Source organism: Centruroides sculpturatus, unplaced genomic scaffold, assembly GCF_000671375.1.
Source record: "Centruroides sculpturatus isolate CEXI.00-Female unplaced genomic scaffold, Cexi_2.0 scaffold1873, whole genome shotgun sequence".
NCBI lineage: Eukaryota > Metazoa > Arthropoda > Arachnida > Scorpiones > Buthidae > Centruroides > Centruroides sculpturatus.
Genome location: NW_019386328.1, coordinates 93,173 through 110,359, shown reverse-complemented (window position 1 = coordinate 110,359; position 17,187 = coordinate 93,173). Strand labels below are relative to the sequence as shown.

Below are 17,187 nucleotides of genomic sequence, written 5' to 3'. Positions count from 1 at the left end.
ATATATTATTTCTTGGAAGAGGGTCCACATTATTATTATGGAAGACTTCTGTCTACTTAATTAACTCAAAATATTTGCTCTTTATTACATACTAGAGAAGATTTAATTTTTTGTATTCGAAAACGTTCTATATTCTCAATATTCCATTTTTAGAATGACAACGAACCTGATGAAGATCTTGGTTAGAGATCGAAAATGTTAGTTCAGTGACTTTATTCATTTCGTACTGGAAATTTAAAGGTTTTGGATGTATTATTGTTATATGTACTGGTATTTATTAGTATGTTCCATTATTTTAAATTGATTTTAATGTATTCTTTTATATATTTTATTATTAATTGCTTTTTCTAACTAAATTCTAAGAAATATAAGTTTTTGCTACAACTGAATTTTTGCTATTACTATATACTTACATTGTTTTAAAGTATGCTTTTATCCTGAGAAAATTTTTTCTTTGTTTCTCATATGTAATATAATAGATATTTTCAAAAAAATAAAATTCACACCTTAAGTAAACTCCATCAACAAATTTTAATAAACAAAAACATTACTGACCTAATTTGATAAGTTGTTGAGTTATCAAACTTACAAAACTTTGAATGAAAAAGAACATAAAAGAAATTTAAAGTACAAATTAGAACACACAAAATTTAAATTCAAAGGATAAAAAATTAAAAATAAAACTAATAATGAATATTAAATTGTAGTAATAATACATTAAAAGCTTGAACAAGTCAGACTTCATAAAAAGCCCTTTATATGGCTGATAATGTCTGCATCATGGTAGTTTAAGTTGTGAATTTTAGTTTTTGACACTTCCTCCAGTTCTGCAATAGTTTTTTTTATGAACTTTTTTCAGTTTTCTTTTGTATGCTATAATTACTTTTTTCAAAATATAAAATTTAACAATTAAAGTTAATCCATAATATATATTAATGTAATTTTAGAAAATTATAAATTATTATTTAATAAATGCTATGTTAAAAGTAGAATGAAGAAATTACTAAAAACATAATTAATGTTTTAATAATTTGATGTAATATTTGAAACTAGGGATATCATTTGTAGGGAACTGTGTCTGGAAGCAAAGACGTGCTTAGAGATCCGGGTGGCATAACTGAACAACACACCACATGATAAGTGGAGGTTCTAGGTTTTGACTTCCATCTTGGGCTGATTCTTTTCTTCCAGATTGTTCTAAATTATTATAATTATTAATTTTGATAAGAGATGGCACCTGACATCTACTACCTCTAATACCAAATTACTTTATTTCTAATTTTTAATTGTAGCATAAAATAGCTTGTTTAATTAAGGCTGTCATTTGGTTTACTAGGGATATCAATCAAAACTTCACACCTTAAAAAATTTTTTGCATTTTTAGGTTTCAAACTTTTAGGAAAAAGTGAGCTGAAGTTACAAAATTTTTAATTAATATTTAAACAATATTAAAAATAAATTTCAAAGGAGAAGAAATTAATATGTCAGTGTTGGTACAAAAACATAGTGAAAATATAGAGAAACTTTACTTAGCACACAAAATCATCAAACCTATATTGACCAACAGTGAAAGGGTTTTCTGAATTTGTTGTAACATTTCAACAAAACTAAAAAATTTATTGTCTCCTCATCATTTTAATACTTTGTATACTTAACTTTTTATTTTAAAGAGAATCCAAAATGTTTAATAATCAAACATATTTGAAATTCTAAACTGAATTTCAATAAAAGCTTGTTTCTAAAATTTCTGGCCTATATTTATGAGTTTAATTTTAAGAATTCTCAATATAATCATCAATTCATAATAAATTGAATTCATTCATTTCTAGTAACGATAAATTATTATGACAAAAATGTTGGCATTAAAACTTTTAAAACTTCAAAGTTTCAAAAATCATATTTTAAAACTGAAGATTTAAAAAGCCAAAGATTTGATATCCCTACTTGAAACTGCCTTCAATGTAATAGATATTGAAGAGTTTCAAATATTAAGTCAAAAATAAATCTAGCTCTCTACTTTTTTAATATAAACTTTCTATTAACAAACAGTACATTCTTAAAATGATGAACGATATTTCATTGATTTATTTTTTATTAAAAATATATAAAAATTTATAATATAAAACATATTTTCTAATTATGAAAGAAAATTTTATTTTCTAGGTTTTATCAAAACTTCCAACTTACTTGAAAATGCCAAATTTAACTATTACATCAGAATACAAAGAATTATTTATAAAAGCAAATAATACATTTTTATATCAATTAATATTTTGTCCACTGGAAAGAAAATTAAAACCATTAAATCCTTATCCTAGTGATGTTAATTTCAAAGATTTACATTATGCTGGAGAGTATCCTTTATAGTTATATATTGTTTCAGTAAGATAAAAGTTTAATCTTTAGTGTGAGAATTGAACAAGAAAAAGGAAAACAACCCTAGGATGACCTCATCAGAAACCTAATCTATGTCAACTTTCTGACCTGAGAAAGTTTCAACTTATGCTTTCTCAGTGTTGGAAGTAACACCTTTCCTTTGATTTCTAGACACCTTTAAGATATTTGCTGCTTTTAATATAATGAGCAATTGCTGATTCTATTCAGTCACCATCCATTCTTCATTTCTTTACGACTTATGTGCTATTACCATCTGCAGTTTCATTCGTGCCTTTGGATTTCTCGTTGTCCTTCAGCTTGTGTGCTGCTACTTTGCAGAACTGTTAATCAACATCAAGAACTTATCTCCTGTCTCCCCAACATGGAATTTCTAGTTTCTAGTTCAAACTCATAAGGTACCAATATTTGTGAACTCTCTCTCTCTTCTCTGTCTCACTCTCTTTGCTATGAATGCGAACAATCTATCTTCTTTAGTTGTGTAACATATTGTACAAACTTTTGTGCTGCCTAATAAGTGTAGTAAATTGTGTCAAGTGATTCCTTTCCAACTGAATCTTGTCATTTCCTATTCCATCCTCTTACCCCTAGTCTCACATATGAGACCACTTATTGCCATCCATAAAAATGCTCAAAACTCTTGTAGTAGGTGTAACCTTCTTGGTGTCAGAAATTTCTGAGTGTAATCACTTATATTCAGCAATAGGAAGGCTCAAAAACCATATAAAACTCCACTGGGATACTTGGGCTTCACACAGGTCTCGGAGAAAAACGCCAACGGAAACATTACACTGGTATCAGAGTAAAACACCTAAATACAATCTCACAGTGGGGCCTGGACATCACCCGTCAATCCTCACATTAGACTTTATAAAATATAAAAATATTGAAAAATTAGAAAGCCAATTATTTTAATTAATAAACTAATTTAACTTCTTATTAGGTTTTATGTACGAATGTATATAAGAACTATTTTTGTTATAATTATTGAAACTCTTTCCATAATTATTTTATCAAAAATCTAAAGTAAATAAATACACTTATATAAAAATTCAGCAACAAGTTGCATAACTTTCCTGGCTGTTATGAGATTTGTTAAAAAAATGTTTATATCATTAAGCAATAAGACTACATTACAGAATTTCTTGTAATGTAGCTTTATTTATTTATTCTACATAATAAACACAACTATATACCAATAATCAGCAAAAAACAGATATATTTTAATGAAAACAAATGTTTTCTTCCTGATGATATCTGATTAAAACAAAAGAAAACATTTGCTTTTGTTAAAATATATCTGTTCTTTGCTGGTTATTGGCATGTAGTTATGTTTGTTAAAACATCTTACTAGTATTGTATTAATGATTGAGTGTACAGTACATAATGTTATCAGCACATTTTGTTTTAGTTTAAAGTTTACTCAAAATGATTGTAATAAACATAGTTTGCTATATAAGATAAAAAATTGGATTTTTTTTAATTAAAATTCTTGTATAATTGTGTTTAATCAAATATATTTAATTTTCTTGAAGTTTTAAAGAATATAATTGCAACAGATGACAGAGAAATTATTTATGCTATGTGTGTGATCTTTAAATAATTAGTTTTAATACAATTTAGTTTTGCTTGACTGTAATATAAGTTTGAAACTTATTATAGAAAAGCTCTAGTTTACTGCACATAGAATTTACTTGACTATTTTTATTGTGTGGCTGATTCAATAAACAAGATTAGTAGTACTGCTAAAGAAAAATAACTCAGCATAGATGGTTGAGACTAAAAATACTGGAACAGTTTAAAGTAATGGCAGTCCTGTATCACTATCTGACTCTTCCAGGTGGCATTTGCATTTACTATGCAGTTCACAAAATGGTGTCACCACATCAAACTGCACCAGAACTAATCAGAAGGCTGTTATTCAGTTTTGACAGCTGAAGGCATTACACTTACAAGTTAGTGGGATTCATTGCAGGATGTATGCACAATATAGAGAGTCATGCATGTCTCTGCAAAAAGCTTGTATGCAGATTCAAAAGTTCAAGAAAGGTTGAATAAACATAGACAATAAACTGCATAGGATTTTTAATCCAAGCTTTTTGTAACTTGGATTAAAATGTATATTGACTTTTAAGTTTGTAACAACATGCATGACTCTCCTTATTTTACATACATCCTGCAATGGATCTCAGTAAGTAGGCTTTTGGCTTTCAAAAATCAATCAAATAAAAACTCACTGTTTGATTCTGATGCCTGTTGATATAGGCAATACCATTCTGTAAACTGTAATGGATGCAAATGCCACCTGGCAGGGACAGATATGTGGTGTTTTGTACGACCTTTAGAGCCTTCTTATTGCTAGATATATGTGATTACACACTGAAATTTCTGATACCAAGTAGGTTATGCCAACTACTCAAGTTTTTTGAGTGTTTTTCTGGATGGCAATAACACGATCTCATATGTGAGACTAGGGGTAAGAGGATGTAGTAGGAAATGATGAGATGCAGTTGGAAGAAGTCACTCAACACAATTTACTGCATTTAAACATTTATTGGATGGTTGAAAGTTTGTACAATACAATACAATTGGATGGATGAAAGTTTGTACAATACATTACACATGTAAATAAGACATAATATTTGTGGTTATGTATGCTATCATTGCAGAGAGAGAGAGAGAGAGAGTTTACAAATTTTGATACCTTAAGAATCCTGACAAATCTATCCTACGATGGAAGACACAGGAAAACAGTTCTTGATGTTTAGAGCTTCAAAATTGGATGATGTATATTGCATCAGATAGTACTCAAGTAGCAATGTAGATGAAGCACACAATTATAAATCCACACAAACACTTATCCAAACAGCTGGAAGGATGGGCAATGACTGACTAAAATCAGTCATACTTTGTCATATTCAAAGGTGCAAACTTCCTAGATGCGACTAAAAGTCAAGAGAAAGGTGTCATAAAGTGTCACTATCAACTCTAAGAAAGTGTAAGTTGACACACTCTCAGGTCAGAAAGTTGACATATACTGACTGACTGCTGATGAGCTCATCATCATTTTGTTTGCCTTTAACTTGTTTGATTCTCACAGATATTTATACAGGGCTGCATTACTATATACATTTTCAATATTATTAGTCTCAATCTTGTATTCTATGTTATTTTTCTTTAACAATGTTGCTAATATTATTTATTGAATCAGCCTCATAATAAAATTAGTCAAGTAAAACTAAGTTGTATTAAAACTAATTATTTAAAGATTACCTCCCTGTCTTGTTGCAGTTATATTCTTTAAAACTTCAAGAAAATTAAATATATTTGATTAGCAGCATTACTAGTTTTATTTATTAAATCTGCCTGATATATTTAAAAATAAAATTTTCTTGACTAACAACAGATATTTTCCAGATAATTTAGCATATCAATTAGCATTAGGTAATATTAATGTCAATACCATGAAAGTAATAGATGATTTTGATCCTCTCAAGCAGGTAAGTCTTTTTATAGATTTTACATAATTAGTAAATGTAAATAATTTACCAAAATTAATATTATTTTATTAGATAAAGTGATAAGATCTAGATACAACAGTATTAAATAAATTAAAATTTTATAAAATTACCTTCTTAATACTAGGTTCACAAACTGTAAACAACCTTTAAAGTCCAGTAACAAAAAGTTTTTAATAAAATACTTTTGACAAATGTTTTTGATTTTGACCAAAGTCTACAAGCTATGCTGGCTAGATTATACAAAAAACTAGTACTAACCCTAATCAGGGCTAGGGCTAAATCTAACTTCCTTTTGGATTGCCAGACAATGTTTTTCCTATGTCAGTTTATCAGATAATTTTAATCAGTAGAAAGGAGATTTATCTTCTTAATACTGGATATTAAGACTGGATTTTAATACTGGAATAATCCAGGTTGTATGGTTGTTGCTTCACCAGAGATACCTAAGTTATTTGTTTTTGCAAAAACATATAAACTGATGCCTTCCCTTAGACATATTATGGATAAAGCAAGATCTCCGACTTGGCTACTAGAAAACATGGTACACATTACATTGGAGCATTTGATGCTCCGATGTATTTGAAAGATTATCAAGAACTCTACCAACCTGATAGATATCTTACGGTGGGTAGAGTTAATGGATAGGGCACATATTACAGTATTTGATTTAGTTTCCTTATACCCCTTGGTAAAACTGCAACCATGCTTCTTTACTCTTGGGGATCATTTACTAAGCAGAATTGATACAACTGCTCACCGAAACAGATCTTAGAACTCATACACCTAATGTGTTATTCCTTGGTATTCCTATTTAATAACCGTACATATTTACAAAAATGAGGAGTACCCATGGGCTGCCTCATTTTGGGTTACCTGTATGAGTTGGTTGTGTGTCAGTTGGAGGAAAAAGTCACACCTGAGTTCATATTGTACATTGTTGTATACAAAAGATACATTGATGATTTGTTTATTCTCTGGAAAACTGAGCAGGATGTAAACAGTTTTTTTATAATGCATGAACAATAACCAATATCGTCTAACCCTTAAATTAGATCAGATAAGTAGTAATAGCACTTATTTCTTAGATATTAACATTCATTTTAAGAAGGGCCACATAGAAACAGACCCTGCTACTTACCATTATTTATTCAGGCAAACTTGGTCGATCCTTTTTTGTATAAAGTGGCAGCCTTCTGTGCACTAACAAAACAGGTCTATATATACCATACCAATTGGAAAGACACTTTAATAGAGCTAAAACATTTTGAGGACATAGCTATAAAATGTAGGTATAAAAGGGACCTAATAAATAATTTATCCCACACCTACTCTAACCAACAAGCCATGTGCAACATCTCCAACACCCAAGGGATTTCCAACAGAAGTCAAGCATGCAACCCCAACTCCAGGTGCACGGATTCCCAGGGATATACAGTATTCCTGTGAGGGACAACATATTCCAAGGGGATTTAGTGTACATTCGGTTCACTAAATGCTCAATACAAAATAGGTGCAAGAACATTGTTATGACATTTTGAACAAAAGGCACACCACCGTCCTGTTCACTTACGCCACTGAGTCTGATGCGAGCCAATTTCCAAAATGCCATGCTAATAAGGTAATTGTTTCAAACAGATCATATTAGGGTCCTAGAAGCCTTGGAAATATACAAGGCTGGCCTGACTGGCAAATGTATTAACTTTAAGGATGGAAAAACAATTTCATATGCATGGCAATTCTTTTACAAGAAACCATGGAGGGTTGACATAAATTAAGTTTTATTAATTTGTATTAAGTTATATCATAAATTTTTATATGTGTGTTAAATTTTATATTTACCACTGTTTAAGTTTTGTTATATAGCATTGTTTTTGTTCCACTTTTTAAAAATAATATTTTGAAAAATTTGTTCTATGCATTCCAATTTGGAATCTTCATTAATTTAAAGACCTGAGGCAGACCTTGGTTGAAAATGTTTGTCAAAAGTTTTTTATTAAAAACTTTTTACTACTAGACTTTAAAGGTTGTTTACAATTTGTTTAAAATTTTATATCATTATAATAAGTAAACTTGATCAATAGAAAATTTACATATTTGCAAGTTAAAATGCTCACAAAGATGTAGCAGAAAATACAGTATATTTCAGTTTTAATACAGTTAAAATTAAAAAGTTTTAAATTTTTGAAAAATTAGAATAGGAAGAAATTTCAGATTAATATTGTGACAACAAATACACTATAAATTCTTATTAGAATAATGATTGAAAGTAATCTACGTATTTATTGATATAAAAATTTTTTTAAATTTTAGTCTAAAGTTAATAAAAATGTTACTTGGGATAGTAGAATTGATAAAATGAAAAGTATTTGGAGTCCAAGCTATCAAATATCTAAAATTAGTAATCAAGAAGGAATAGTATGTTCAGCAGTTTCTACTAAAGGAAAACAAGTTACAATAGATGTAAAAAGAATTTTGAAACCAATAACAGCAAATGTACAGAAGAAAAGATCTCCTTCAGGTATGTAATTTTTTTTTAATGTTGGTGTATCTTAATCTATTGTATTTATTAAATTTCATTTTTTGTATAAATCGTTCTTTTATTTAACTAGTTGTTATATATATATATATATATTTGTATTCATTATACTTAATTTTATTATTGGGCTGCAATTTGAAAAATTGTATACCTATAAATTCCCACTGTCATCTCTGTTTTTTTTTTTAATCTCGAGAACAGAGTTATATAGATGAAAGCTGAGACCAGATATGGAAACCTTAGGGGCATGAGGCCCTGATTAACTATATACAAGCTTTTGATGCGAACCAGAAATTATGTTGTTTCAATTAAAAAATTATTTGTAATCTGTTGTTTTAACAATGGGTTTCAAGGAATTTTTTACTAACAAATTTAAATTCTAACTGAATTTTTTTACTATTTGTTAATTTTGCATATTTTTATCATAACATTGTTTTTTTTAGAATTAAATTAACCGTGAATTTAATATAAAGATTTAACACACAAAATAAATCACATCACAATGCAATTCCACAATGCCATCACAATGCAAACTAAATCTATTACAATGCAAAATAAAAACCATCACAATGCAAAATAAATATTTAAATTTGTGATGGTGATTCCCTTCAGGAATCACCATCACAAATTTAAATATTTATTCCTGAAGGGATCACCATCACAATGTTTACAAAAAATTTACAATATTTACANACTTACCAATAATTGATTAATAAAATTAAGCAGAGTAAGTAAATAAGATTACAGTTAGTGGAAGTTCTGGTTTTGTTGACTTTGTCATTAAAAAGACATATTAAAAATGATTAAAAAATGTATAACTTTGTTATAATTATTATTATTGTTATATACTGGATAAATTACTATTCATTTATAACTGAACTAAGAAATACTAGCAATTTAAACTATTGTACTGAGGTTAAATAACAATTAAAATGATGAATGTTATTGTTGAAGCAATGGTTAAGAGTGATTACAGTAATTCATAATATATAACTGGTAATGCATAATCTTTAAGGCCAATAAAAGGAAAAGATTGCTTAAAAATAGCCATATACCTAAACAAAATGATAACTATGATTAAAATTCTGGTTTTAATAAGTGAAAATATAGTAGAGTTTTGGGACCTGCTAATTTTTATAATATTAAGTGACTGATAACAATATCTGTGATTACAATAAGTGGATTATATTGTATATAAATTATAAAAATACCTTAAAAAGAAATTAAGACTCAGACAAAAATTATGTGAAACCTTTGGACAAAATCCAAATTCCACTTTTTGTTAATTTTGTTAAAGTTAATTTTATTAGAAAGCAGGTAATATAGTAGTTAATTTGATAATATTTGGAATGTTTGAATTTGTTAATAATACAATTCATTTATTGGTAGTTTTCATCCTGTATCAAAATTTATTTTGTCTAGTTGTAACTTCTTTCAATTGGTTATATATTAGTTTGCATATTGAATATATTTTCAAGTATTTAGTGTGTATATATACATATAAAATACACTATACAGTATATATTATTATATATAACATAATTATCAGAATTCTTACAATTTAATATTAATACATGTATGAATGTATTTATGTATATTAAAAATCTTGATTATGGAGATTCTAATTATATAACTTTGTTGTTTTGATAACTTTTTTCTTCTTATCAATGCATACATTGTATTATCAAAGAGAAAAAATTACATTACATTATAATTTATTTATTGAACATAAATACACAAATTGAAATTAAAATGTAGATTTTCAGTGTATATTTGATAATTTAATATTAACTATATTACATAAGTTTATAAAATTTATTTATATTATTATATATTTTTTAAACTTATAGGTTTTTCTTCACCTCAAATCAAAATGATTCACCAAAAAATAAATCTGTTGAGTGGCTGGATGAAATTCAGAAAGAATATAACCAGACAACTTCAACTCCAAAAGCAAAAACAAAAATTGACAAAATAGATTTACATAATGAATCTATTATAGAAAATATTAATTCATTTAAAGATAACATTGATAAAGAGTTAAAAATGAATAATTTTAAATTTAAGTGGAACACATGTAAAAATGTGAATAATGATATCAATGTAAATGAAATTATTCCTTGTAGTTCTTCTTTGCAAGTACCTTTTAAAACAGTTAAAATTCTTAAAGATACTGACATTGCAAGCAAAGAAGATGAAAAAGCAGTCAATTCTTCAAAATCAGATATATCAAGCAGTCCATCTGTTTCTTCACAGACATTTAGCAATTGTAGTATTGACACTTTTTCTTTTACTCAAGATTCTGATATATGTGAATCACCATTATCACAGACAGTTAATAATTCTCAGAATTCACTCCAGTCCAGTCCTGAAAATAGAAACTTTCAAGATGAAATAGTTTCTCCAAAAACTGATACAGTTGAAATTAGGCCTAGTCCGTTGAAATCAATAAACTCAAAAAATGGTATGTATATTATTTCATGAAATTTAATAATTGTTTTAAGATAATTGGATCATTCTGTATTATATTAGATTTTAATTAATAGTTAGGTACACTCATTGCCATAAAAATTAGCACACCAACTAGGAGTTGTTGGAATCAAACAAAATTGTACATGTGTGAGTGTAAGTGATATAAGTAGGTAAGTATCATTTATTGAAAGCTGAAAGCAAAAGTATCATTTATTGCAGGAAAAACTACAAATGAAAGGAAGTTCTACTACCTGTTTGACCACATATACACAATGTGATACAGGTGGGAACAGAGGCATACAGGGTTTTCCAAAAAGTAATGTCAGTGATTTTACTGTGAAGCGAATACATGTCGCAGTGCACTCAGAGCAATAGGTGGAAGGAGGAGTCAGGTTACACATGCACAGTCACTCAGTCACCTCCGACCATCCAGAGAGTAAGAACAGGCATTTTCGTGAACCTTGTTTTTATCTCCCGTTCAAGCTGCAATGCAGCACTCAATTGAGCAGAGGATTGCCATCAAGTTTTGTGTGAAACTCAGTAACAAGTCTGCAGTGGAAACTTTTCCCATGATAAAGATGGTCTTTGGCGATGATTGTTTATCAGAACGGCAAGTCTACTGGTAGCACAAGGCATTTGTTGAAGGCCGTGAAGATGTCAGCGATGAAGCCCGTGCTGGAAGGCCATCAACGACCACTACTGACGAAAATGTGACGTGTGTGACTGAACTCTTGAACTCAGACCATCGTTTGAGTGTTTGTTTAATGACACAGACATTAAACATTCCAAAAAGTACCATTCACGAGATTGTGACAAACAATCTGCAGATGAGAAAAGTGTGCACAAAGCTGGTGCCCAAAGTGTTAACAGGCAACCAAAAATCGCGCCAAGTTGAAATGTGTCAGGAACTTTTGGACTTGTGTGAAAGTGACCCCCCACTTTTTAGACAATGTCATCACAAGTGATGAGTGTTGGGTCTTTGAGCACAACCCTGAAACAAAAAGACAAAGTGCCAAGTGGCACACCTCGGCATCCCCTCACCCAAAGAAGACCAGAATGAGCAAGTCAAAGATTAAGACAATGCTCATTGTGTTTTTCAGCATCAGGGGCTCATCCACCATGAGTTCGTACCACAAGGTGTTACACCTTGTGGTACAAACTCATGGTCAACACCAAATTCTACATGGAAGTGCTCAAGAGACTCAAACAAAAGGTTCATTGCAGACGATTGGAAACTTTATCATGACAACATGCCGGCCCACACTGCCTTCCTTGTGATTCGCTTCCTAGCCGATACAAAGGTGCAAATGGTTCCCCAGCCGCCCTACAGTCCTGATGTGGCTCCCCTCGACTTCTTCTTATGCCCACGCTTGAAAACACCCATGAAAGGACATCATTTCGGGACAGTTGACAAAGTCAAAGAGGCTTGTACCAAGGCTCTAAAATACATTTTGGAAAAGGCCTACCGTGATGCCTTCAATGCCTGGAAATCTTGCTGGAAGTGATGTATCGATGCAGGAGGAGCCTATTTTGAAACCTTTTAATGTATTGTACCAATCAGATCAATAAATGTCTTCTAATCGACTCACTGACATTACTTTTCAGTCAAACACTGTACAGGTGTGCTATGGTGTCCTACAGCATCTAGTTTGGCCAAACTCCTAGGCTGTCCAACTTGGCAGCCCAGGTGATCCCAGACACATTCGATTAGTGACAAATCAGGGGATCAGGCAGGCCAGGAAAGTGTAGAAATGTGGCAGAGGCAGTCCTGTGATACCTTTGTTTGGTTGAGCATTGTCCTGTTGGAAAATGGCTCTTGGGAGCTCTGCCTTGAGAGGTAATATATGTGGCTGCAAAATGTCACTAATATACTGCTGGGCTGTCATGGTCCCTTGGATCACTACTAGAGGTGAGTGGCTCTTATATGTGATGGCATCCCAGACTATCACACCAGCCGTGGAGGTGATATGCTGCTCCAATATGAAGCACTTACTATAGGGCCTCCAGACATGAACATGGTCATTGTCAGTGCCCAAACTGAATCTAGATTTGCCACTGTAGATGACCAGGTTCAATTCCATTTCAGTCTAATCTTGTCAGGAGCGACACTATTCCAAATGGAGGCAATGGTGAATGGTGTCAATAGGGACAGCACATGTAATTAGCCACTGCAATACCAAATGTTCTTCACCCAGGTGCCTCAAACTGGTATTAACAGACATATGTACCTGTAATCAGGAGTGTCGTTTCCACTATGGAAGGTTGGTTGAGTATGAAAGATGCCATACCTCACATTTTTGCAGATATGGAATTCCATACCTCAGAATATTGAAAAAATTATTTGTAATTTAATGCAAGGCAAGCTAAGGCACTTGCTCTCTGTATGAAAACAAATTTTTTCCTTGTATGTTGACCAATTGAACCCTTACATATTCCAAAGTATCAAAATTTTTCTAACTAAACAATGCATCACCATTTTGTGAAAGCAGGGTCTTGCTTTCACAAAATTCCATACTTCAACTTTTAAAGAACCGACACCCATGCCTGTAATTATGACACCACCTGTGTCCAGATGGCAGACACCAATATGGTTGGCTGTGTGCATGCTTTTCGGAGGACCAGGCAGTCCTCTTGGCTAGTGGTCTGCCAAGGGCATCCTGAGCCTGGGCACAGTATCTGCAAACTCTCTCTCATCCCACAGGTCCTGACATCATCTCAGTGTTATCAGAACAGCCTAGGTGGTGGGCTATTCAGTGAGATGACCATCTGGCTTCTCTCAATCTAATGATCCTCTCAAACTCAGTTAGTTGTTCATATGGTCTTTGATTGTGATGTAAAGGTATCTCTAGTGATACAGCATCTCTCTGCAACAGGTAAACTGTAAACAGGATGCCTTTGCATGCTTATTTTTACAGGCCAAGGGGGATGCAATTTAATGCCTGCTGCTGGCATTATGCAATAAGCCATCACACTATAACTGTAATCATTTCCATATCTGCTTGAATAATCCACATACCAAGTTAAACAGTGATACGAGAACTCCTTCTTGGTGTGCTAATTTTTATGGCAATGAATATATTAGTTAAAATTTTTATTTTATTTTTTAAATAATTACATCTTAATTCTGAAGTGAATATGTGCAGAAAGGAAGTTTCAACCAGAAGGCAACATACTTTTTTAATTGAAGAGTTCTCAGTTTGATAGAGGCAACTATTATTTTTTTTTTTTACTTGTTTAAAAAAAAAAGAACAAAGAAAAATTGTTGTTCTGCTATCATACTGTTGTTTTATTAACTCAAGATATATATATAACAAACAAAGGCACAAGACATAAAACTACACAGTTAATCTAGTGTTGTCCTTAGTGTAAATCAAAGGGAAAAAGAGAAAAGGTTAAACAAAGGGGTCTCATAAATATACACATGTAAACAAAGGGCAATGACAAGATTTGAACCTCTAACCCCCCTCTCAAATTGAAGTTATTCTCATCAGGCAAGCCTAATTCCATGACAATAGAAATAGTCCTTTTTCCAATTAAAGCTTTCATAAAGATATCTGCCAACATTTCACTCATTAGTAGGTATTTGATGGTCACTTTTCTTTTGACAAATAAAACAATGCATTGCATCAATGTGTTTTGTCTTATGTGGTATATAAGGTTTTCCACCAGATATTGAGCTTCCTAGTTCTCACAATTTAGGATTATCAAGGTCACTGGCTTCCCTTTCATAAAGGATCCTTCAGAGGTATATAGCTTCCTTTGACCTTTCCATTAAAGTCATATATTTGACTTCTATACTAGAGAGTGCATGGTATGCTGTAATTTTAGTGTAACCCAAAGGGAAAAAGACAGATGGTGTAAACCAGTGTTTCTCAACGGGGGCGATATCACCCCCATGTGGGCGTTTTTCCATGTTGAGGGGGCGATTAGTAACAATTTATATTTTGGGGGGCGAAAAACAATTTTTTGGGCGATACAGTAAAACATTATATTAAGAATAATTAGATAATTTATTCGTTATATCATACAATAATTAAACAAATAACACTATACTAGTCACTAGTCTATTCAATGTAGTACGAATTTGGCGTTAGCCTTGGCTTCTGGCATCAGAATTTTGAAGTTAAGGGGGCGATACTACGTAACGATTTTATTGAAGGGGGCGATACTATGTTGAAGGGGGCGACGGTTCGTTCGAGGTTGAGAAACACTGGTGTAAACAAAGGGGCCTCAACACATACTGTGCTTGATAAATATACAAGTGCTATTTTATATGTATATTTATGTATATGTATACACATATATCTTATTGGCAATTTTGAAATCTTTATTTTTGGAAACAATTAGGACCAAAATATAAGCTAGTCTTATTATTAATGCAATAAAAAAGCATCAACCAAAATAATAATTAGAAAAAAATGTTAAATTCAGGAACCAAAAACAAATTTTATTCAGAAATGTTTTAGTTCTTTTAAAGGAACATCATCAGCCCAGAAAGTTTGAAGCATTTAGAACAAATACATTAAAAAGAAGCAAGCTTTTTTAACCTTACTCATGATTTTTTTTAATGTACAGCGTGAGTCAAAATTATGTGAACAATCTTAATTTTTAATTAAACATTATTAATGAAACATCTTAATTTTGTTTCATTTTCTATTCATGCTTATCTTGATCAAATGTTCCCAAAGCATTGGATTTGTCGTGACAGACTGTTGTTATGGCCTCCCCAATCTCTGGATCTCACACCCTGCAACTTTTGGTTATGGGTATGATAAAGGAGTGCATGTATAGTACAAAAGTGAGAGACCTCAAGGACAGAATAAAAGGTGTGATATCCAACAATTCGCCCAGAAAAGTGTGTTCTGGCATTAAATTGTATTGTTGAATGTTAGTTTGAGTGCATTAATCGTGCTGGTGGTTAGGTTGAGACTCTGTATAAATGCAAACTTTGAGTAAATGCTTTCTCTCAAATAGTGTTCACATAATTTTGACCCACCCTGTATTTGTTCTAAAGCTCTTAAAGTGTCTTATTTTCAGGGAAACACTTTAAGAGCTTTTTTGCTCTGAAAGATGCACTAGGTCTTATTTTCAGGGGATGTCTTATTTTTCCATGAAGAAGAATTCACATTTATTATTGAACAAAAAAATTCCAAAGTCGAACTTAGATGAGTTTGATGTATATCTGGTCGTGTCGAACTGAACCTAAATAAAACTGAAGTTCCCGTGCTGGAGTGGACTTCCCACTCAACTTAACCTTTTTATAGCATCGACATTGGGCTCGATGACCAATTAGTGCTTACTTAACCATAGCACTATGCAAATGTGATGTAGCGTGATTCCCGGCGGACCAATTAGCGATCACTAGCCGTAACATTATACAAATCTGTGATTCCCAAGCCATAGTCTTATGCAAATCATGCCGTGTGGCGTGATTGTCTGCTGGCCAATCAGTGGCTGTACTTTCAAAAAGCCAACAGCCACTTTCAACCATCTGTCGATGACCGTTACCAGTAAAAAAAAACTTTGCTAGGTCTTACTTTCGGGAGGAGGCCTTATATTTAGCAATTCAGCAAAACTGTGCTAGGTCTTATTTTCGGGGAAACATGGTAGAAAATTTCCAAGCTGATGATGACTTTTTAAGCAAACAAAAACATTTCTGAATGAAAATTTCTTTTTGGTCCCGAATTTAGCATATTTTTATGATAATTTTGAACATGGCACCAAATAAAAATGTTTTCTGTTGACCATCTAAAATATATTTAACACCGAAATGTTTTCAACCTCTTAAACGAGTTTCTATCAGTGAGTTTCTAAGAACAACTTCATTTTAAAAAGAACCTCACTTCCTAATATTAACAACATCTCAAAGTTTTGAATGTAGAACATTCCAGTAGAGGAATGATTTTTCTAAATTCAAATTTGTAGGGTGCAGTTTGGAACCACACCCTACAATATGACATGTATTAAATATAATGGCCTTCTGAAGCATGATGTACAAGGTCTGTTCAAAAAGTATCGGACCTTTGGTCGGCAAAAATAAATTTATTGACTTTGAGGTACAAAACCCTAATCCCCTTCAAAGTAGTCTCCTTGATAATGTATACCCTTCTCCCAGCGTTCCTGCCATTGCTGGAAACACTGCTGGAACGCATCTTTTGGAATGGTTATCAGCCGGTCCGTCGCATTTCGCATGATGTCTTCTCTCGACTAAATTTGGGTTCCTTTTAGCGGCATTTTCAGCTTGAGAAATAGCCAAAGGTCACA

At 31.6% G+C, this 17,187-nt stretch overlaps 2 protein-coding genes across 5 annotated transcripts in view; both read left to right on the top strand.

The window, feature by feature from the left end:
* The first annotated feature begins 155 nt into the window (after nucleotides 1-155).
* Nucleotides 156-8,441, top strand: LOC111614569 (exonuclease 1-like). 4 transcript variants are annotated; one of them, XM_023355939.1, is made up of 4 exons: nucleotides 156-280; nucleotides 2,164-2,354; nucleotides 5,801-5,894; nucleotides 8,226-8,441. In XM_023355939.1, the coding sequence occupies exons 1-4, from the start codon at nucleotides 248-250 to the stop codon at nucleotides 8,439-8,441; spliced, it is 534 nt and encodes a 177-aa protein (XP_023211707.1). In that variant the 5' UTR covers nucleotides 156-247. The 4 variants fall into 4 exon arrangements, with proteins under 4 accessions (XP_023211707.1, XP_023211709.1, XP_023211708.1 ...); XM_023355941.1 differs by having other exon boundaries at nucleotides 160-197; XM_023355940.1 differs by having other exon boundaries at nucleotides 171-270.
* Nucleotides 8,442-9,383: 942 nt separating this feature from the next.
* Nucleotides 9,384-17,187, top strand: part of LOC111614568 — a 22,789-nt gene continuing 14,985 nt past the window's right edge. Inside the window, exons 1-3 of the mRNA XM_023355937.1 lie at nucleotides 9,384-9,426; nucleotides 9,762-9,768; nucleotides 10,302-10,915. Coding sequence (XP_023211705.1) covers nucleotides 9,384-9,426; nucleotides 9,762-9,768; nucleotides 10,302-10,915 — 664 coding nt within the window. The remainder of the gene's footprint in view (nucleotides 9,427-9,761; nucleotides 9,769-10,301; nucleotides 10,916-17,187) is intronic.